The sequence below is a fragment of the Hordeum vulgare genome, chromosome 7H, assembly GCF_904849725.1.
Source record: "Hordeum vulgare subsp. vulgare chromosome 7H, MorexV3_pseudomolecules_assembly, whole genome shotgun sequence".
In the NCBI taxonomy this organism is placed as follows: domain Eukaryota; kingdom Viridiplantae; phylum Streptophyta; class Magnoliopsida; order Poales; family Poaceae; genus Hordeum; species Hordeum vulgare.
In genome coordinates, this window is record NC_058524.1 from 179,831,771 (window position 1) to 179,855,356 (window position 23,586).

Genomic DNA, 23,586 nt, shown 5'->3' on the forward strand with positions numbered 1-23,586 from the left:
CTGTACGATCTACAAGGGTATGTAGATCACTCATCCCCTCTCGTAGATGGACATCACCATGGTAGGTCTTCGTGCGCGTAGGAAAATTTTTGTTTCCCATGCGACGTTCCCCAACAGTGGCATCATGAGCTAGGTTCATGCGTAGATGTCTTCTCGAGTAGAACACAAAAGTTTTTATGGGCGGTGATGTGCGTTTTGCTGCCCTCCTTAGTCTTTTCTTGATTCCGCGGTATTGTTGGATTGAAGCGGCTTGGACCGACATTACTCGTACGCTTACGAGAGACTGGTTTCATCGTTACGAGTAACTCCGTTGCTCAAAGATGACTGGCAAGTGTCGGTTTCTCCAACTTTAGTTGAATCGGATTTTACATAGGAGGTCCTTGGATGAGGTTAAATAGCAACTCATATATCTCCGTTGTGGTGTTTGCGTAAGTAAGATGCGATCCTACTAGATACCCATGGTCACCACGTAAAACATGCAACAACAAAATTAGAGGACGTCTAACTTGTTTTTGCAGGGTATGCTTGTGATGTGATATGGCCAACGATGTGATGTGATATATTGGATGTATGAGATGATCATGATGTAATAGAAATATCGACTTGCACGTCGATGGTACGGCAACCGGCAGGAGCCATAGGATTGTCTTTATACTAACGTTTGTGCTTGCAGATGCGTTTACTATTTTGCTAGGATGTAGCTTTAGTAGTAATAGCATGAGTAGCACGACAACCCCGATGGCAACACGTTGATGGAGATCATGGTGTGGCGCCGGTGGCAAGAAGATCGTGTCGGTGCTTTGGCGATGGAGATCAAGAAGCACGTGATGATGGCCATATCATGTCACTTATGAATTGCATGTGATGTTAATCCTTTTATGCACCTTATTTTGCTTAGAACGATGGTAGCATTATGGGGTGATCTCTCACTAAAATTTCAAGACGAAATTCTGTTCTCCCCGACTGTGCACCGTTGCTACAGTTCGTCGTTTCGAGACACCACGTGATGATCGGGTGTGATAGACTCAACGTTCACATACAACGGGTGCAAAACAGTTGCGCACGCGGAACACTCGGGTTAAGCTTGACGAGCCTAGCATGTGCAGACATGGCCTCGGAAAACATGAGACCGAAAGGTCGATCATGAATCATATAGATGATATGATTAGCATAGGGATGCTTACCACTGAAACTATACTCAACTCACGTGATGATCGGACTTGAGCTAGTGTAAGTGGATCATGAACCACTCAAATGACTAGAGAGATGTACTTTTTGAGTGGGAGTTTAGCGAATAATTTGATTAAGTTAAACTCTAATTATCTTGAACATAGTCTAAGTCCACTTTGAATATATTTGTGTTGTAGATCATGCCTCACGCGAGAGTCATCCTGAATTTTAATACGTTCCTAGAGAAAGCTAAGTTGAAAGATGATGGAAGCAACTTTGTAGACTGGGTCCGTAATCTTAAGCTAATCTTACAAGCTTGGAAGAAGGATTATGTCCTTAATGCTGCGTTAGGAGATGAACCACCTGCTACGGCTGATCAGGATGTTAAGAACGCTTGGTTAGCACGTAAGGAGGACTACTCAATAGTTCAATGTGCAGTCTTGTATGGCTTAGAACTGGGACTTCAACGTCGCTTTGAGCGTCATGGAGCATTTGAGATGTTCCAGGAGTTGGGGTTTATCTTTCAGAAGAACGCCCGGATCGAGAGGTATGAGACCTCCGATAAATTCTATGCTTGCAAGATGGAGGAAAACTCATCTGTCAGTGAACATGTGCTCAAAATGTCTGGGTACTCAAACCGTCTAGCTGAGCTGGGGATTGAACTCCCGCAAGAAGCTATCACTGACAGAATCCTTCAATCACTGCCGCCAAGCTATAAAGGCTTTGTGTTGAACTACAACATGCAAGGGATGAACAAGTCTCCCGGCGAGTTGTTTGTGATGCTGAAAGTCGCAGAGTATGAACTCCGTAAAGAGCATCAAGTGTTGATGGTGAATAACACCACTAGTTTCAAGAGAAACGGCAAAGGCAAGAAGGGCAATTCGAAGAAGAGCGGCAAGCCTGTTGCCAATCCGACGAAGAAACCCAAAGCTGGACCTAAGCCGGAAACGGAGTGTTACTATTGCAAGGGTATGGGTCACTGGAAGCGCAATTGCCCCAAGTATCTGGCAGATAAGAAGGCGGGCAAAGAAAAATCAGGTATATTTGATATACATGTTATTGATGTGTACTTAACCGGCTCTCGTAGTAGTGCCTGGGTATTCGATACCGGTTCTGTTGCTCATATTTGCAACTCGAAACAGGAACTGCGGAATAGGCGAAGGCTGGTGAAAGATGAAGTGACGATGCGCGTAGGAAATGGTTCCAAGGTTGATGCAATCGCCGTCGGCACAGTGTCACTTCAGTTACCGTCAGGATTAGTGATGAACTTAAATCATTGTTATTTAGTGCCTGCGTTGAGCATGAACAATATATCTGGATCTTGTTTATTGCGAGACGGTTACTCTTTTAAGTCACAGAATAATGGTTGTTCTATTTCTATGAGTAACATCTTTTATGGTCATGCACCGAATGTGAGAGGATTGTTCATATTGAATCTTGATAGCGATACGCATATACATAACATTGAGACCAAAAGAGTTAGAGTTAACAATGATAGCGCCATATTTTTGTGGCACTGTCGCTTAGGTCATATTGGTGTAAAGCGCATGAAGAAACTCCATGCTGATGGACTTTTGGATTCACTTGACTTTGATTCACTTGACACGTGCGAACCATGCCTCATGGGCAAGATGACTAAGACTCCGTTCTCAGGAACAATGGAGCGTGCAAGTGACTTGTTGGAAATCATACATACCGATGTGTGTGGTCCGATGAGCGTGGAGGCACGCGGCGGATATCGTTATTTCCTCACCTTCACTGACGATTTAAGTAGATATGGTTATGTCTACTTGATGAAGCACAAGTCTGAAACATTTGAAAAGTTCAAGCAATTTCAGAGTGAAGTGGAAAATCATCGTAACAAGAAGATCAAGTTCCTACGGTCTGATCGTGGGGGTGAATATCTGAGTTTCGAGTTTGGTGCTCACTTAAGACAATGTGGAATTGTTTCACAATTAACACCGCCTGGAACACCATAGCGTAATGGTGTGTCTGAACGTTGTAATCGTACTCTATTAGAGATGGTGCGATCTATGATGTCTCTTATTGATTTGCCGTTATCATTTTGGGGCTATGCATTAGAAACAGTTGCATTCACTTTAAATAGGGCACCATCAAAATCCGTTGAGACGACACCATACGAACTGTGGTATGGCAAAAGGCCAAAGTTGTCGTTTCTTAAAGTTTGGGGATGTGATGCTTATGTCAAAAAGCTTCAGCCTGAAAAGCTGGAACCCAAAGCGGAAAGGTGCGTCTTCATAGGTTACCCAAAAGAGACAGTTGGGTACACCTTCTATCTCAAATCCGAGGGCAAAGTATTTGTTGCTAAAAACGGAGCTTTTCTCGAGAAGGAGTTTCTCTCGAGAGAATTGAGTGGGAGGAAGATACAACTTGACGAGGTTGTCGAACCTCTCATCCCTCTGGATGGTGGCGTAGGGCAAGGGGAAACCTCTGTCATTGCGACGCCGGTTGAGGAGGAAGTTAATGATGATGATCATGAAACTCCAGTTCAAGTTTCTGTCGAACCACGCAGGTCGACGAGACCACGTGCTGCTCCAGAGTGGTATGGTAATCCCGTCTTATCAATCATGTTGTTAGACAACAATGAACCTGCGAATTATGAAGAAGCAATGGTGGGCCCAGATTCCAACAAATGGCTGGAAGCCATGAAGTCCGAGATAGGATCCATGTATGAGAACAAAGTGTGGACTTTGGAGGTACTGCCTGAGGGCCGCAAGGCCATTCAGAACAAATGGATCTTTAAGAGGAAGACGGACGCTGACGGCAATGTGACCGTTTATAAAGCTCGACTTGTGGCAAAGGGTTTTTCACAAGTTCAAGGAGTTGACTACGATGAGACATTCTCACCCGTAGCAATGCTTAAGTCCGTCAGAATCATGTTAGCAATAGCTGCATTTTTCGATTATGAAATTTGGCAGATGGATGTCAAAACGGCGTTCCTTAACGGTTTCCTTAAGGAAGAGTTGTATATGGTACCACCCGAAGGTTTTGTCGATCCTAAGAATGCTAACAAGGTGTGCAAGCTCCAGCGGTCCATTTATGGACTGGTGCAAGCATCTCGGAGTTGGAACAAACGCTTTGATGAGGTGATCAAAGCATTTGGGTTTATACAAGTGGTTGGAGAATCTTGTATTTACAAGAAAGTGAGTGGGAGCTCTGTGGCGTTTCTAATATTATATGTGGATGACATATTACTGATTGGAAACAACGTAGAGTTTTTAAAGAGCATAAAGGATTACTTGAATAAAAGTTTCTCTATGAAGGACCTAGGAGAAGCTGCTTACATTCTAGGCATTAAGATCTATAGGGATAGATCAAAATGCCTGATAGGACTTTCACAAAGCACATACCTTGATAAAGTTTTGAAGAGGTTCAAAATGGAACAGTCCAAGAAAGGGTTCTTGCCAGTTCTACAAGGTACGAGATTGAGTAAGACTCAGTGCCCAGCAACTGATGAAGATAGAGAGCATATGCGCTCCGTCCCCTATGCTTCAGCCATAGGTTCTATCATGTATGCGATGTTGTGCACTAGACCGGATGTTAGCCTGGACATAAGTATGGCAGGTAGATTCCAGAGTAATCCAGGAGTGGATCACTGGACAGCGGTCAAGAATATCCTGAAGTACCTGAAAAGGACTAAGGAGATGTTTCTCGTGTATGGAGGTGACGAAGAGCTCGCTGTAAAAGGTTACGTCGATGCAAGCTTTGACACAGATCCGGACGACTCTAAGTCGCAAACCGGATACATATTTATTCTTAATGGGGGTGCAGTAAGCTGGTGTAGTTCCAAGCAAAGCGTCGTAGCAGATTCTACATGTGAAGCGGACTACATGGCTGCCTCGGAGGCAGCTAAGGAGGGTGTCTGGATGAAGCAGTTCATGACGGATCTTGGAGTGGTGCCAAGCGCACTGAATCCAATAACCTTGTTTTGTGACAACACTGGTGCCATTGCCTTAGCAAAGGAACCGCGGTTTCACAAGAAGACCAGACACATCAAACGACGCTTCAACCTCATCCGCGACTACGTCGAGGGAGAGGACGTGAATATATGCAAAGTGCACACGGATCTGAATGTAGCAGACCCGCTGACTAAACCTCTTCCACGGCCAAAACATGATCAACACCAGAACTGTATGGGTGTTAGATTTATTACAATGTAATTCACATGGTGATGTGAGGGCTAGATTATTGACTCTAGTGCAAGTGGGAGACTGTTGGAATTATGCCCTAGAGGCAATAATAAATATAGTTATTATTATAATTCCTGTATCAAGGTAATCGTTTATTATCCATGCTATAATTGTATTGAATGAAGACTCATTTACATGTGTGGATACATAGACAAAACACCGTCCCTAGCAAGCCTCTAGTTGGCTAGACAGTTGATCAAAGATAGTCAGTGTCTTCTGATTATGAACAAGGTGTTGTTGCTTGATAACTGGATCACGTCATTAGGAGAATCACGTGATGAACTAGACCCAAACTAATAGACGTAGCATGTTGATCGTGTCATTTTGTTGCTACTGTTTTCTGCGTGTCAAGTATTTATTCCTATGACCATGAGATCATATAACTCACTGAAACCGGAGGAATGCTTTATGTGTATCAAACGTCGCAACGTAACTGGGTGACTATAAAGATGCTCTACAGGTATCTCCGAAGGTGTTAGTTGAGTTAGTATGGATCAAGAGTGGGATTTGTCACTCCGTGTGAACGGAGAGGTATCTCGGGGCCCCCTCGGTAATGCAACATCACACAAGCCTTGCAAGCAATGTAACTTAGTGTAATTTGTGGGATCTTGTATAACGGAACGAGTAAAGAGACTTGTCGGTAAACGAGATTGAAATAGGTATACGGATACTGACGATCGAATCTCGGGCAAGTAACATACCGAAGGACAAAGGGAATGACATACGGGATTATATGAATCCTTGGCACTAAGATTCATACGATAAGATCTTCGTAGAATATGTAGGATCCAATATGGGCATCCAGGTCCCGCTGTTGGATATTGACCGAGGAGTCTCTCGGGTCATGTCTACATAGTTCTCGAACCCGCAGGGTCTGCACACTTAAGGTTCGACGTTGTTTTATGCGTATTTGAGTTATATGGTTGGTTACCGAATGTTGTTCGGAGTCCCGGATGAGATCACGGACGTCACGAGGGTTTCCGGAATAGTCCAGAAACGAAGATTGGTATATAGGATGACCTCATTTGATTACCGGAAGGTTTTCGGAGTTACCGGGAATGTACCGGGAATGACGAATGGGTTCCGGGAGTTCACCGGGGGGTCAACCCACCCCGGGGAAGCCCGTAGGCCTTGAGGGTGGCACACCAACCGTTAGTGGGCTGTTGGCACAGCCCAAAAGGGCTCTATGTGCCAAGAAGAAAAAATCAAGAGAAAAAAAAAGGAGGAGGTGGGAAGGAAGGGGGACTCCCTCCCACCAAACCAAGTCCAACTCGGTTTGGGGGGGAGTCCTCCCCCCTTGGACTCGGCCGACCCCCTTGGGGCTCCTTGAGCCCCAAGGCACGGTCCCCTCCCTCCCACCTATATATACGGAGGTTTTAGGGCTGATTTGAGACGACTTTTCCATGGCAGCCCTACCACATACCTCCACGGTTTTTCCTCTAGATCGCGTTTCTGCGGAGCTCGGGCGGAGCCCTGCTGAGACAAGGTCATCACCAACCTCTGGAGCACCGTCACGCTGCCGGAGAACTCTTCTACCTCTCCGTCTCTCTTGCTGGATCAAGAAGGTCGAGATCATCGTCGAGTTGTACGTGTGCTGAACGCGGAGGTGCCGTCCGTTCGGTACTAGATCGTGGGACTGATCGCGGGATTGTTCGCGGGGCGGATCGAGGGACGGGAGGACGTTCCACTACATCAACCGCGTTCACTAACGCTTCTGCTGTACAATCTACAAGGGTATGTAGATCACTCATCCCCTCTCGTAGATGGACATCACCATGATAGGTCTTCGTGCGCGTAGGAAAAATTTTGTTTCCCATGCGACGTTCCCCAACACGAACGTCGTAATCGTACTCTATTAGAGATGGTGCGATCTATGATGTCTCTTACTGATTTGCCGTTATCGTTTTGGGGTTATGAATTAGAAACAGCTGCATTCACTTTAAATAGGGCACCATCAAAATCCGTTGAGACGACACCATACGAACTGTGGTATGGCAAAAGGCCAAAGTTGTCGTTTCTTAAAGTTTGGGGATGTGATGCTTATGTCAAAAAGCTTCAGCCTGAAAAGCTGGAACTCAAAGCGGAAAAATGCATCTTCATAGGTTACCCAAAAGAGACAGTTGGGTACACCTTCTATCTCAAATCCGAGGGCAAAGTGTTTGTTGCTAAAAACAGAGCTTTTCTCGAGAAGGAGTTTCTCTCGAGAGAATTGAGTGGGATGAAGATAGAACTTGACGAGGTTGTCGAACCTCTCATCCCTCTGGATGGTGGCGCAGGGCAAGGGGAAACCTCTGTCATTGCGACACCGGTTGAGAAGGAAGTTAATGATGATGATCATGAAACTCCAGTTCAAGTTTCTGTCGAACCACGCAGGTCGACGAGACCACGTGCTGCTCCAGAGTGGTACGGTAATCCCGTCTTATCAATCATGTTGTTAGACAACAATGAACCTGCAAATTATGAAGAAGCAATGGTGGGCCCAGATTCCAACAAATGGCTAGAAGCCATGAAGTCCGAGATAGGATCCATGTATGAGAACAAAGTGTGGACTTTGGAGGTACTACCTGAGGGCCGCAAGGCTATTCAGAATAAATGGATCTTTAAGAGGAAGACGGACGCTGACGGCAATGTGACCGTTTATAAAGCTCGACTTGTGGCAAAGGGTTTTTCACAAGTTCAAGGAGTTGACTACGATGAGACATTCTCACCCGTAGCGATGCTTAAGTCCGTCAGAATCATGTTAGCAATAGCTGCATTTTTCGATTATGAAATCTGGCAGATGGATGTCAAAACGGTGTTCCTTAATGGTTTCCTTAAGGAAGAGTTGTATATGATACAACCCGAAGGTTTTGTCAATCCTAAGAATGCTAACAAGGTGTGCAAACTCCAGCGATCCATTTATGGACTGGTGCAAGCATCTCGGAGTTGGAACAAACGCTTTGATGAGGTGATCAAAGCATTTGGGTTTATACAAGTGGTTGGAGAATCTTGTATTTACAAGAAAGTGAGTGGGAGCTCTGTGGCGTTTCTAATATTATATGTGGATGACATATTACTGATTGGAAACAACGTAGAGTTTTTGGAAAGCATAAAAGGTTACTTGAATAAAAGTTTCTCTATGAAGGACCTAGGAGAAGCTGCTTACATTCTAGGCATTAAGATCTATAGGGATAGATCAAAACGCCTGATAGGACTTTCACAAAGCACATACCTTGATAAAGTTTTGAAGAGGTTCAAAATGGAACAGTCCAAGAAAGGGTTCTTGCCAGTTTTACAAGGTACGAGATTGAGTAAGACTCAGTGCCCAGCAACTGATGAAGATAGAGAACATATGTGCTCCGTCCCCTATGCTTCAGCCATAGGTTCTATCATGTATGCAATGTTGTGCACTAGACCGGATGTTAGCCTAGCCATAAGTATGGCAGGTAGGTTCCAGAGTAATCCAGGAGTGGATCACTAGACAGCGGTCAAGAATATCCTAAAGTACCTGAAAAGGACTAAGGAGATGTTTCTCGTGTATGGAGGTGACGAAGAGCTCGCCGTAAAAGGTTACGTCGATGCAAGCTTTGACACAGATCCGGACGACTCTAAGTCGCAAACCGGATACGTATTTATTCTTAATGGGGGTGTTGTAAGCTGGTGCAGTTCCAAGCAAAGCGTCGTAGCAGATTCTACATGTGAAGCGGAGTACATGGCTGCCTCGGAGGCGGCTAAGGAGGGTGTCTGGATGAAGCAGTTCATGACGGATCTTGGAGTGGTGCCAAGCACACTGAATCCAATAACCTTGTTCTGTGATAACACGGGTGCCATTGCCTTAGCAAAGGAACCACGGTTTCACAAGAAGATCAGACACATCAAACGACGCTTCAACCTCATCCGCGACTACGTCGAGGGAGAGGACGTAAATATATGCAAAGTGCACACGGATCTGAATGTAGCAGACCCGCTGACTAAACCTCTTCCACGACCAAAGCATGATCAACACCAGAACTGTATGGGTGTTAGATTTTTACAATGTAATTCACATAATGATGTGAGGGCTAGATTATTGACTCTAGTGCAAGTGGGAGACTGTTGGAATTATGCCCTAGAGGCAATAATAAATATAGTTATTATTATAATTCCTGTATCAAGATAATCGTTTATTATCCATGCTATAATTGTATTGAATGAAGACTCATTTACATGTGTGGATACATAGACAAAACACCGTCCCTAGCAAGCCTCTAGCTGGCTAGCCAGTTGATCAAAGATAGTCGGTGTCTTCTGATTATGAACAAGGTGTTGTTGCTTGATAACTGGATCACGTCATTAGGAGAATCACGTGATGGACTAGACCCAAACTAATAGACGTAGCATGTTGATCGTGTCATTTTGTTGCTACTGTTTTCTGCGTGTCAAGTATTTATTTCTATGACCATGAGATCATATAACTCACTAACACCGGAGGAATGCTTTTGTGTATCAAACGTCGCAACGTAACTGGGTGACTATAAAGATGCTCTACAGGTATCTCCGAAGGTGTTAGTTGAGTTAGTATGGATCAAGACTTGGATTTGTCACTCCGTGTGACGGAGAGGTATCTCGGGGCCCACTCAGTAATACAACATCACACACAAGCCTTGCAAGCAATGTAACTTAGTGTAAGTTGCAGGATCTTGTATTACGGAACGAGTAAAGAGACTTGCCGGTAAACGAGATTGAAATAGGTATGCGGATACTGACGATCGAATCTCGGGCAAGTAACATACCGAAGGACAAAGGGAATGACATACGGGATTATATGAATCCTTGGCACTGAGGTTCAAATCATAAGATCTTCGTAGAATATGTAGGATCCAATATGGGCATCCAGGTCCCGCTATTGGATATTGACCGAGGAGTCTCTCGGGTCATGTCTACATAGTTCTCGAACCTGCAGGGTCTGCACACTTAAGGTTCGACGTTGTTTTATGCGTATTTGAGTTATATGGTTGGTTACCGAATGTTGTTCGGAGTCTCGGAGGAGATCACGGATGTCACGAGGGTTTCCGGAATGGTCCGGAAACGAAGATTGATATATAGGATGACCTCATTTGACTACCGGAAGGTTTTCGGAGTTACCGGGAATGACGAATGGGTTCCGGGAGTTCACCGGGGGGGCAACCCACCCCGGGGAAGCCCATAGGCCATGAGTGTGGCGCACCAGCCCTTAGTAGGCTGGTGGGACAGCCCAAAAGGGCCCTATGCGCCATACAAAGGAAAATCAAAGAGAAAGGAAAAAAAAGGGAGGTGGGAAGGAAGGGAAGGACTCCCACCCACCAAACCAAGTCCAACTCGGTTTGGGGGGGGAGCCTTCCCCCCTTGGACTCGGCCGACCCCCTTGGGGCTCCTTGAGCCCCAAGGCAAGGTCCCCTCCCTCCCACCTATATATACGGAGGTATTGGGGCTGATTTGAGACGACTTTTCCACGGCAGCCCGACCACATACCTCCACGGTTTTTCCTCTAGATCGCGTTTCTGCGGAGCTCGGGCGGAGCCCTGCTGAGACAAGGTCATCACCAACCTCCGGAGCGCCGTCACGCTGCCGGAGAACTCTTCTACCTCTCCGTCTCTCTTGCTGGATCAAGAAGGCCAAGATCATCGTCGAGCTGTACGTGTGCTGAACGCGGAGGTGCCGTCCGTTCGGTACTAGATCGTGGGACTGATCGCGGGATTGTTCGTGGGGCGGATCGAGGGACGTGAGGACGTTCCACTACATCAACCGCGTTCACTAACGCTTCTGCTGTACGGTCTACAAGGGTACGTAGATCACTCATCCCCTCTCGTAGATGGACATCACCATGATAGGTCTTCGTGCGCATAGGAAAATTTTTGTTTCCCATGCGACGTTCCCCAACATTATTCACCATCGACACTTGATGTTCTTTACGGAGTTCTGACTCTGTGACTTTCAGCATCGCGAACAACTCGCCGGGTGACTTGTTCATCCCTTGCATGTTGTAGTTCAGCACAAATCCCTTATAGCTTGGTGGAAGTGATTGAAGAATTCTGTCAGAGATAGCCTCTTGCGGGAGTTCAATCCCCAGCTCAGCTAGACGGTTTGAGTACCCAGACATTTTGAGCACGTGTTCACTGACAGACGAATTTTCCTCCATTTGCAAGCATATAATTTATCGGAGGTCTCATACCTCCCGATCCGTACATTCTTCCGAAAGATAAACTTCAACTCCTGGAACATCTCATATGCTCCATGACGCTCAAAGCGACGTTGAAGTCCCGGTTCTAAGCCATACAAGACTGCACATTGAACTACTGAGTAGTCCTCCTTACGTGATAACCAAGCGTTCTTAACATCTTGGTCAGCTGTAGCGGGTGGTTCATCTCCTAGCGCAGCATCAAGGACATAATCCTTCTTCCCAGCTTGTAGGATCAACTTAAGATTACGAGCCCAGTCTACAAAGTTGCTTCCAGCATCTTTCAACTTAGCTTTCTCTAGGAACGTATTAAAATTCAGGGTGACTGTCGCTTGAGCCATGATCTACAACACAAATATATTCAAAGTGGGCTTAGACTATGTTCAAGATAATTAGAGTTTAACTTAATCAAATTACTTGCTAAACTCCCACTCAAAAAGTACATCTCTCTAGTCATTTGAGTGGTTCATGATCCAATTCCACTAGCTCAAGTCCCATCATCACGTGAGTTGAGGATAGTTTCAGTGGTAAGCATCCCTATGCCAATCATATCAACTATATGATTCATGATCGACCTTTCGGTCTCATGTGTTCTGAGGCCATGTCTGCACATGCTAGGCTCATCAAGCTTAACACGAGTGTTCCGCGTGTGCAACTGTTTTGCACCAGTTGTATGTGAACGTTGAGTCTATCACACCCGATCATCATGTGGTGTCTCGAAACGACGAACTGTAGCAACGGTGCATAGTCGGGGAGAACACAATTTCGTCTTGAAATTTTAGTGACAGATCACCTCATAATGCTACCGTCGTTCTAAGCAAAATAAGGTGCATAAAAGGATTAACATCACATGCAATTCATAAGTGACATGATATGGCCATCATCACGTGCTTCTTGATCTCCATCACCAAAGCACCGACACGATCTTCTTTGTCACCGGCGCCACACCATGATCTCCATCAACGTGTCGCCATCGGGGTTGTCGTGCTACTCATGCTATTACTACTAAAGCTACATCCTAGCAATATAGTAAACGCATCTGCAAGCACAAACGTTAGTTTAAAGACAACCCTATGGCTCCTGCCGGTTGCCGTACCATCGACGTGCAAGTCGATATTAACTATTACAATATGATCATCTCATACATCCAATATTTCACATCACATCATTGGCCATATCACATCACAAGCATACCCTGCAAAAACAAGTTAGACGTCCTCTAATTGTTGTTGCATGTTTTACGTTGTGACCATGGGTATCTAGTAGGATCGCATCTTACTTACGCAAACACCACAATGGAGATATATGAATTGCTATTTAACCTCATCCAAGGACCTCCTCGGTCAAATCTGATTCAACTAAAGTTGGAGAAACCGACACTCGCCAGTCATCTTTGAGCAACGGAGTTCCTCGTAGCAATGAAACCAGTCTCTCGTAAGCGTACGAGTAATGTCGGTCCGAGCCGCTTCGATCCAACAATACCGCGGAATCAAGAAAAGACTAAGGAGGGCAGCAAATCGCACATCACCGCCCACAAAAACTTTTGTGGTCTACTCGAGAAGACATCTACGCATGAACCTAGCTCATGATGCCACTGATGGGGAACATCGCATGGGAAACAAAATATTTCCTACGCACACGCAACCCTATCATGGTGATGTTCATCTACAAGGGGGATTTAAGATCTACGTACCCTTGTAGATCGCACAGCAGAAGCTTTAATAAACGCGGTTGATGTTGTGGAACGTCCTCACGTCCCTCGATCCGCCCCGCGAACCGTCCCACGAACCGTCCTGCAATCCGTCCCACGATCCGCTCTGATCTAGTGCCGAACGGACGGCACCTCCGCGTTCAGCACCCGTACAAACTCAACGATGATCTCGGCCTTCTTGATCCAGCAAGAGAGACGGAGAGGTAGATGAGTTCTCCGGCAGCGTGACGACGCTCCGGAGGTTGGTGGTGATCTAATCTCAGCAGGGCTCCGCCCGAGCTCCGCAGAAACACGATCTAGAGGAAAAACCGTGGAGGTATGTGCTCGGGCTGCCGTGGAAAAGTTGTCTCAAATCAGCCCTAAAACCTGTGTATATATAGGTGGGAGGGGAGGGGCCTTGCCTTGGGGCACAAGAGGCCCCAAGGGGTTCGGCCGAAGGGGGGAGGAGGATTCCTCCTCCAATCCTAGTCCAACTAGGATTGGAAGGTGGAGTCCTTCCCTTCCTTCCCACTTCCCCTTTTTTCTCTTTGATTTTCTTATCTCCTGCGCAGGGGCCTCTCCGGGCTTGCCCACCAGCCCACTAAGGGCTGGTGCGGCACCCCTAAGGCCTATGGGCTTCCCCAGGGTGGGTTCCCCCCCCGGTGAACATCCGGAACCCATTCGTCATTCCCGGTACATTCCCGGTAATTCCGAAAACCTTTCGGTAATCAAATGAGGTCATCCTATATATCAATCTTCGTCTACGGACCATTCCGGAAGCCCTCGTGACGTCCGTGATCTCATCCGGGACTCCGAACAACATTCGGTAACCAACCATATAACTCAAATACGCATAAAACAACGTCGAACCTTAAGTGTGCAGACCCTGCGGGTTCGAGAACTATGTAGACATGACCCGAGGAACTCCTCGGTCAATATCCAATAGCGGGACCTGGATGCCCATATTGGAACCTACATATTCTACGAAGATCTTATCGTTTGAACCTTAGTGCCAAGGATTCATATAATCCCGTATGTCATTCCCTTTGTCCTTCGGTATGTTACTTGCCCGAGATTCGATCGTCAGTATCCGCATACCTATTTCAATCTCGTTTACCGGCAAGTATCTTTATTCGTTCCGTAATATAAGATCCCGCAACTTACACTAAGTTACATTGCTTGCAAGGCTTGTGTGTGATGTTGTATTACCGTGTGGGCCCCGTGATACCTCTCCGTCACACGGAGTGACAAATCCCAGTCTTGATCCATACTAACTCAACGGACACCTTCGGAGATACCTGTAGAGAATCTTTATAGCCACCCAATTACGTTGTGATGTTTGATACACACAAAGCATTCCTCCGGTGTTAGTGAGTTATATGATCTCATGGTCATAGGAATAAATACTTGACACGCAGAAAACAGTAGCAACAAAATGACACGATCAACATGCTACGTCTATTAGTTTGGGTCTGGTCCATCACATGATTCTCCCAATGATGTGATCTAGTTATCAAGCAACAACACCTTGTACATAGTCAGAAGACCCTGACTATCCTTGATCAACTGGCTAGCCAACTAGAGGCTTGCTAGGGACAGTGTTTTGTCTATGTATCCACAAATGTATCTAAGTCTTCATTCAATACAATTATAGCATGCATAATAAACGATTATCTTGATACAAAAATTATAATAGTAACTTATTTATCATTGCCTCTAGGGCATAATTCCAACAGTCTCCCACTTGCACTAGAGTCAATAATCTAGCCCTCACATCACCATGCGAATTACATTGTAATAAATCTAACACCCATACAGTTCTGGTGTTGATCATGCTTTGCCCGTGGAAGAGGTTTAATTAGCGGGTCTGCTACATTCAGATCTGTGTGCACTTTGCATATATTTACTTCCTCCCCTTCGACGTAGTCGCGGATGAGGTTGAAGCGTCGTTTGATGTGTCTGATCTTCTTGTGAAACCGTGGTTCCTTTGCTAAGGCAATGGCACCCGTGTTGTCACAGAACAAGGTTATTGGATTCAGTACGCTTGGCACCACTCCAAGATCCGTCATGAACTGCTTCATCCAGACACCCTCCTTAGCCGCCTCCGAGGCAGCCATGTACTCCGCTTCACATGTAGAATCAGCTACGACGCTTTGCTTGGAACTGCACCAGCTTACCGCACCCCCATTAAGAATAAATACGTATCCGGTCTGCGACTTAGAGTCTTCCGGATCTGTGTCACAGGAATTATAATAATAACTTATTTATCATTGCCTCTAGGGCATAATTCCAACATGCCTTTGATCCAGTCTCCTGGTAGTTCATTTTCAAAATCCTATGACATGTTGCTTTGGGCCACGTTGGCTTAGCGTTGTCACTGCTAAAACCGGTGGTCTCGGGTTAGTGTTCCCGAGCTGGTGATCTTAGCTAGATGGTAACATGACAAAGGGGGACATGGTAGTATACTCAGGTTCGGGCCATCTCTAAGAGGTAAAACCCTACATCAGATTGTGTTGTATTGATTGTGGATGGAGTGCAAAGTACATAATGATCTACCTCGAGATCGTATGAATGAGCTCTAGTCTAAAAACCTTGCCTACATAGGCTAAACCCCTTGGCTTATAGGCACCAGGCGTATCTAGGATTGCAAGTATGTCAGGTATAACTAGGCATCTTCAGTGGCGGGGTATCATCGGCCCAACCCAGCAACGACGGGCCGACGTGATGCGCACCCCCTAATCCAGGGCACTTTTAGTAGCCCGTGTACTTGTCTTCAAGCCAAGGACTTTGGTTGTTTCCTCATAACAACTTCATGCTCTCGGTCTTCGGCTTCATAGGCCAGTCCTATCTTACACGCCGGCTCGCGGATCCAAAGATAAATCCAGATATGGAGTCTTCTATTGAGATATACTCCAATTTGTAAGGGACATCTTCTGACATGGTCCTTTTTAATTTTCGCCAAGTCCGAAGACTAACGTCCAAGGTTGGTTCCTTATCAGCAAAGTTTCACCTCTTCCAGGTTCTTCGATGACCTTTGGTAGTTTTGTGGTCCCACACCTCAATATACTTGTCTAAAAGGAGTCATGGTGGGCCTAAAGATCCCCTTTTGATGGGGATTTTAACTATTCCTCCCTCGATCCACGTTCCCAAACAAGGCATAATCTTTGGGAAACATGCAGAGTAACTATCACAAAAAAGATTGGACCTTGGTTGTTGATAGCCAATCCTCTCCGCCCTATCATTGCTTGACTCTTCTAGCCGAAAGGCGACCTCCTCGATCCTCATCGCCTCCTTCCCTTCCTCCTAGTGATGATACCAAAAGGAAGGCACCTTGCTTTGGCTTAAATGTATGCTTCCTAAGCTTTCTTGAGGCATTCGTGCATGAGGTGGGAGGTGGTGCTCTAGTGATCTCATTGCCCCCACGTGGTTTGTCGACCTTGGTGGCAGTGGGATTGGCACAACGCTCAAGAGTACCATTGAAGGACTACACTACAATATAGATGTTGCTTTTGCGACCCTTGCAATGTTTTATGGACCTAGTTATAAAAGAAAATTGTGGAGAGGGGGGGTGGCGTTGAATGTGTTATGTGTCGCTTTGTATTTAAGGTGGCTCTGTGCCCTTTGAGACCCTTCTCTTGGATGGGTTGTATTGTGTTGCTTTTTAATAAAGGCGACTCCAGGTCCTTCGAGGCCCTTCTCTTGGACATGTTGTATTTGTGTTGTCTTTTAGTAAAGGTGGCTCTCGGTCCTTCGGGTCCCCTCTACTGTTGAAAGTAATTGCTCTAGCTTTAATTGCAAAATGAGTATTCGTGAGACCCGTGATTAAGCATATTAAAATTATATTATTAGATTTATGCTCAAAACTACCTATTAATTTTGTACTATATTATTTTTCAATCACATGCAAAGTTCACTTTAGAAGCTTTTGACTATAAGGTCATGTAGAATAATGCTATTTTAGCGATACCGCGTAGGATACTTAGAGCGGTGAATGAGGGAGAAATGGAAAGAAAAAAAACCTTTACCTTCCCCTTATGTAAGAGATGATCTCTTAGGAAGAAGATAAGATATTTCCCTTCATTGTATAAGATGTCTTTTTTTCGAAACTAAATCAAAACTTTATTCATTAGCTATAACCATTACATCGTTTATGACGAGCATTACGATTTCATTTATAGGTTCCTTACACTAATCATCGACTAAAGAAAATCTAGATAGTCTAGCAAGCTCGTGTGCTACTTTATTTACTTCTCTATTACAGTGTTCGGATCTAGTAATAATGAAATCACATGCATAGTGAAAACAATCATCGAAGATTGCCGCTGCTGCACCCGTTGATTGCCCTCCATCCTGCATGGTCTAAATTGCCTCAATGTTATCTGAGTTGATAATAAGGTGATTACATCCCGCCCTTTGTGCAAATGTTATGCCAAATTTTAGAGCTAAGGCTTCCACCGTCAGAACGTCCATGCAGGAGTCAATCTCCCCATTCCCTCCAGCGATAAACCTGCCTTTGTCATCTCTCAGAACCGCTCCCATCGTACCTCTAAGTAGGTCAAGGTAAAAAAAGCGTTAACGTCTAGTTTTACAAAACCCCTAAGAGGACAAAACCAACCCTCATTTTCATAGCAGCGTTAGGGGGTGATGCATTGGCGAAGTTTGATGTAGAAGCTAGGATCTCCATTGAAATCTGATGAGCATTCCGAGTTGCCTTCTTATGCTTCAATTTTCGTCTTTCACACCATAAATGCCATGCTGAGTCAGCAATCTATTCCCGCACATTATGATGACCGATAACCACAAATCTTGGTCTCGCAGAAGTAGTAAGTACTCTAATACCGTCTCTCCAACACGGTCCATCTCACAAGCTTTATCAATAAGATGTCTTCTCTTATTCACACATTTATAGCTTTAATCCTAATCACTATATAATTTCAGCCTTTGAGAATATCGTAACATTGAATGCTAGAGATAATACAAGAAAATATGTTAGTATCATGTTTCATTATTTTTCCTAGATGACGTGGAACACATGTGAAAAAAACTGTCTTATTACATACCCTAACATTTTTTAATTGTATGGACAGAGAACAGTGAGTGAGCATAATAATACATAATGGAAACCAACCTGTAGTTAGATGGTTAGAGGGATTTTGGTATCCCGAGCCCACCATGGTTTAAATCCTAGTGCTTGCATTATTCCTTGATTTTATTTCAGGATTTTCGGCGATACGCTTTTAGTGGGAGGAGACGTTTCCGTCGACGACGAAGTGTCTACGGTGACTTCGTAAATCTCAATAGGATATGCCGGCTTCGTCTTTCGGAAGTGTTCGTAGAAATAGGGTGTACGTGTGTGCGTTCAGGGGTGAGTATGTGCGCGTGTATATGAGCGCTTGGGTGTGTATAAAAAAAACTAGTAGAGTATTGCGTACCTTGCGCAAGAAAGTTTTTTTTTTAAAAGCTAGTAGAGTATTGCGTACCTTGCGCAGGAAAGTTTTACCCCATGGTGAAGCGAGGTTGGCGGGATTCTGTTATGGAAGCTCTGGCAAGAGAATGCGAGATTACCGAAGGATTCCGGGAGGTTTTGTGACGCGTCGCTGGTTGTGACCACTGATAATCACGGCTTACCATATCGCGTAAAAAAATCAGCATGGGATCCTATACCTTAAACAAGTGTAGGGTGCGGGTGTTAATCGGCGCATCTGAAACCCACAGAGGTACGACTGTACGAGCAAAGGATCGCTCGCTTTTCACCTTTTCTCTTCAAAAATTTCCCTCGAAGGAAAATCATGGGGGGCGAATGAAGTGAAGTGGATGTGGATCGAGTCGAGTCGGGTAGTATAATAATGCCGAGATATGCCGCATAGGATAGCGCGCAGCAGCAGTAGCACTCTCTCTATCTCATTCTCTCTGTCATCATCCCCAGGCAGGCTCCAATGGAAGTCACGGCAACGTGAAGAGTGGAGTTGTACCTCTGCCCATTTCCCATCTCCCCACGCCCCAAGAAACCAGGGCCACGCCAAGAACAACCCACGGCGCCGACCCAGCCCGGTGCCCAATTCCCCGATCCCGCCGCCGCCGCCCGCCGTTCTGCTCTCCCCCGCGCGTGTTGGGTCCTTTCGTTCTTGGCCTGGGGCGGAACTCGGAAGGCAGGCAGGTACGTAGGTTTCCATTGTGATTTTGGGAATTGCCGGTCGGCCTCGCGCTCTTGGATTTGGTTTACCGGGGCGTCCGCGAGAAAGTTGCGCGCTCTCCCTCTGCTTTTTCTCGCGGGGGGGTCCAAGGTTTGATCTGCGTCACACACCTGTTGTTCTTCTTATCCTGAAGGCATCCGAGGAGGAGGAGAGAGGAGGGAGGGGCAGCGGACCACGGGCGGCACGTGACGAGCAGTTGGCGAATGGCGATGGCGAGAAAGAGCAGCGGCGAGGGGCGGGCGCGCGCATAAAGAGCAGGCGCCTGCGGCCGGGGGTCCCTCGCTGGGGAGGGGATCTGAATTCTTGGGCTTTTGGGTGGAGCACCGCGCGCAGAGAGAGAGAGAGAGAGAGAGAGAGAGGCCGAGAGGAATGGAGGCGGCGGCGGCGTTCGGCACGTTGGAGGGGGTGGTGGGGGAGATCACGCGGCTGCACCGCTCGCTGCCGGCGCGGCCGACGCTGGACGACGTGGAGGCGGCGGAGGCGCTCGCGCGCGCCGCCGACCGGGAGGAGCGGGCGCGCCTCGACGGCGTCGAGGCGCTGCGGAGGTCGCCGCTCGTGCCCGAGGAGCTCTTCTACGTTGCCCAGGAGATGCACCGAGCGCTCGCCGGCTTCCAGTGCCGGGAGCAGAAGCGCGACGCCACGCGGATCCTCGAGCTTGACGCGCTGCACACCCTCTTCGACGACCTCATCCAGCGAGCGTCCCAGTGCGTGCCGTCCACCTCCACCGGCGCCGTGCCGCGCATCACCTCCACCGCCGCCGCCGGTGCTGCCTCCTCCTCGTCGGCCTCATCATCGGGGGCGTTGCCAGCTGGGGGCCGCTCCTCTTTGGTCACCAACGGCTTCAGTGCGGAGAGGACTGTGGGCAGGAGCATGGGTCGTGTCTCCATGGACGACAGCTACGTCACCAAGGCCAAGGCGCCAATGTGGGACGGCGGAGTCGTGGCACCAACTCCACGTAAGCCGGGAGGAACTGCGGCCGCAAACTCCGCCGCCGTTCGACTGGATGGCAGTTATGGTGAGCCTTTCGTACTCAATAAGTTTGCTTTATATGTCGAAATTGTGCTGAAATGGAGTATTTAGGTTCACTGTCATGCAAGTTATTATGTGTTTATGGGTTAAAATTATTAAATTGGAAGCATTTGTGTTCTTCTTTAGATAGGTGTCAGACGAAATTGGAAGGTTCATAGTTATCGACCAACCGATGTTTCGTATATGGAAATTAATTGAACCCTCTCTATGTTGGAGCTGGAATGATGTGCATATTGATTTCGTTAAAAAAATGTGTTGTTTGGTTGGTTGGGAGTTTCTTAGTTATCGTCCAATCGATGTTTTATGAATGTGAATGAATTGAACCCTGTCTATATTGAAAAAAAAACTGTCTATATTGGAGCTGGAATTATGTGCATATTGATTTCTTTCAAAAGAAAGTGCATATTTATTGATGGGTTGGTTGGTTGATGATTTGGTTTGCAGGAGATGATAAGGAGAAAATGAGCCTCATTAAGCTAGCTAGCATGATTGAAGTGGCTGCGAAGAAAGGCGCTCGGGAACTCAACTTCAATGGAAAACTCATGGCCCAGATTGAGTGGATACCTGATTCAATTGGAAAGCTCACTGGGCTTGTTACCCTTGATATTTCGGAGAATCGGCTTGTGGCTTTGCCACCAACAATCGGGAAGCTTTCTTCTTTGACCAAGCTGGATCTTCATGCTAATCGAATAGCTCAACTCCCCGACTCCGTTGGGGATCTTCGCAGCTTGATTTGCCTCGATCTGAGGGGCAATCAGCTTACATCACTGCCCTCTAGTATTGGGAGGTTAGCAAATCTTGAGGAGCTTGACGTGGGTGCAAACCATATCGTCGCGCTACCTGATTCAGTAGGAAGCCTCACACGATTGAAGAAGTTACTGGTTGAGACAAATGATCTTGATGAGTTGCCTTACACAATAGGTCATTGTGTTTCACTGGTGGAATTGCAGGCAGGCTATAATCACCTGAAGGCTCTTCCAGAGGCTGTTGGGAAGCTAGAATCTCTAGAGATCCTCTCTGTGAGGTACAACAATATCAGGAGCCTTCCAACTACAATGGCATCTCTCACTAAGCTGAAGGAGGTTGATGCCAGCTTCAATGAGCTTGAGTCGATTCCGGAGAACTTTTGCTTTGTCACTTCTCTTATTAAACTGAATGTCGGGAACAACTTTGCTGACATGAAATCCCTGCCTCGCTCTATTGGTAACCTTGAGATGCTGGAGGAGTTGGATATAAGCAATAACCAGATTAGGGTGCTTCCAGATTCTTTTGGAATGCTGCAGCATCTCCGTGTGCTTCGTGCAGAAGAGAATCCCCTACAGGTGCCACCAAGGGAGATAGCTTTAAAGGGAGCTCAGGTGATTCCAGCTAACTTTCCTTTATCTTTAAATTATCTATTGCGGATGACACGTAGTTTAGTGACAGATATTAACTTAATTCTTGTCATGTTTGTTTTGTAGGATGCCGTCCAATACATGGCTGAATATGCAGCCAAGAAAACTACAAAGCCACAGCCGGTGAAGGCGAAGAAGAATTGGGCTCAGTTCTGCTTTTTCTCCAGACCCAACAAAAGGAAGCATGACCGGATAGACACTGACATGACTGATTGAAGGTAGGCGAAGAATTCGAGAAGTGTTTTCTTTGTTCACTGCATCATAAATGTTTCTATCGTGATGGAACCGGTGCTTCCCCTTCGACTAATGGCCGATGGTGCAGGTTCGTGTTGTAGAACCAAGATGGTTAGGTTACATCAGATCAGCTTTACTCTCATTTGCACGTTAGGGAGAAGCATCTTTGGCACACATCCTCCTTGCCATGCTGTGGCGGAGAAAGGACTAACCCTTGGAATATCCAAACTTGAGAGAACAATAAGCCATTGCACTTGATCCATAAGAATAATTAGATACAACCACTGAAATTAAGATTAATGCTAGTATTTTCTCTTCTGTACTTACTTAGATTCTATGGTGCAATGTAATGTGCAGGATGCCAGATGGTGCGTGGCTTATCCACCTTGTGCCCGTGGCTCAGAGAATTTTGCGGTGAAATGAGTAAAGTCGACGATCAGGACATGGTGGTTTCTCTTCGTGTCGTTTGTAATTTATTTATTTTTTGGCGGGAACTTGTTTGTATCTGTCACTAGTTTTCTGCGTTTCTGAATGAATGGTCGTTCTTCCGACCAGGGTTGGATTGTGCTGTTTGCTGGAGGCAATGAGAAACGAAACTTTTTCTGCATGCCTTGTTTCCTTTTATTTGCATGAGAATCTTTTTCTGCGAGGGCCAAGAACGGTGTATCCAGAATGCCGTTTTAAAGGAACAGAAAAAAAAATCCTTTCCAACAACGAAATGCAGGAGATCCATCGGGCCGGACCTGATAGATCTGCCGTGCGGGGGGAAATCGACAAAAGAGGAAGAGAAATTGATTGGAATTTTGAAGTACGAAGTACAATCTTGGGCACGCATGTCACCTTCATGTATCCATGCAAGTTGGTCACACTGAATGTGGCCAGCGAGACGATCCCATCTGAACAAACACATCTCTGTCAGGGAACAACGGCTACTGTCCGCCGATCCGTGAAAGCAACGTACGTCTTCATTATGGGTCGCCTTGCAATCAGCTTTTGGCCCAGCATAATTTGGCATTCATGTTCACTTCCTTGTTCCCAACCGGCGTGAACCGTTTGGAATGCTACAAGAATGTTCAGATCAGGTCCGTTGGATTGCAAGTACAACGGAACTATGAATTGCTATAAGGAAAATAAAATCATCCACGTTATTGGGGTTTTATTGGATTTTAATTCTGATCTTTAGGTTAATGTTAAGGACATCTTTGGATGGAATGAATTTAAGAACGTACACCTCTAAAAAAGGAATTTGAAAAAGTACGATAGGAAAGATGGAGGACACTAAGAATTGCTACAAAAGAAAAAAAAGTCCTCTCTCTCTATAAAACATTTCCTACAATATTAATGTATAATACCCCTCTGTAAACAGATATAAGAGCGTTTAGATCACTAAAGTAGTGATCTAAACGCCTTATATTTGTTTACAGAGGGAGTACATCCAAACAACATATTTGTAAAATTTGTGTTTCTCATAAAAAATTCTGGAACAATA

General features: G+C 45.9%; 1 protein-coding gene across 2 annotated transcripts; it reads left to right on the forward strand.

The window, feature by feature from the left end:
* The first annotated feature begins 19,096 nt into the window (after positions 1-19,096).
* On the forward strand, positions 19,097-22,704 carry LOC123409110 (plant intracellular Ras-group-related LRR protein 4-like). 2 transcript variants are annotated; one of them, XR_006612829.1, is made up of 5 exons: positions 19,097-19,403; positions 19,574-20,455; positions 20,914-21,827; positions 21,930-22,185; positions 22,455-22,704. XR_006612829.1 is itself a non-coding variant. In XM_045102093.1 (5 exons), the coding sequence occupies exons 2-4, from the start codon at positions 19,810-19,812 to the stop codon at positions 22,077-22,079; spliced, it is 1,710 nt and encodes a 569-aa protein (XP_044958028.1). In that variant the 5' UTR covers positions 19,100-19,403; positions 19,574-19,809; the 3' UTR covers positions 22,080-22,081; positions 22,455-22,704. The 2 variants fall into 2 exon arrangements, 1 of the variants encoding a protein (XP_044958028.1); XM_045102093.1 differs by having other exon boundaries at positions 19,100-19,403; positions 21,930-22,081.
* The last annotated feature ends 882 nt before the right edge of the window (positions 22,705-23,586 follow it).

Excerpts from the sequence above, each read along its gene's own strand:
- LOC123409110 (XM_045102093.1), top strand. The coding sequence starts at position 19,810 with ATGGAGGCGGCGGCGGCGTTCGGCACGTTGGAGGGGGTGGTGGGGGAG. Across the intron at positions 20,456-20,913 it reads TCGACTGGATGGCAGTTATG|GAGATGATAAGGAGAAAATG; the intron begins GTGAGCCTTTCG and ends TTTGGTTTGCAG. Across the intron at positions 21,828-21,929 it reads TAGCTTTAAAGGGAGCTCAG|GATGCCGTCCAATACATGGC; the intron begins GTGATTCCAGCT and ends TTTGTTTTGTAG.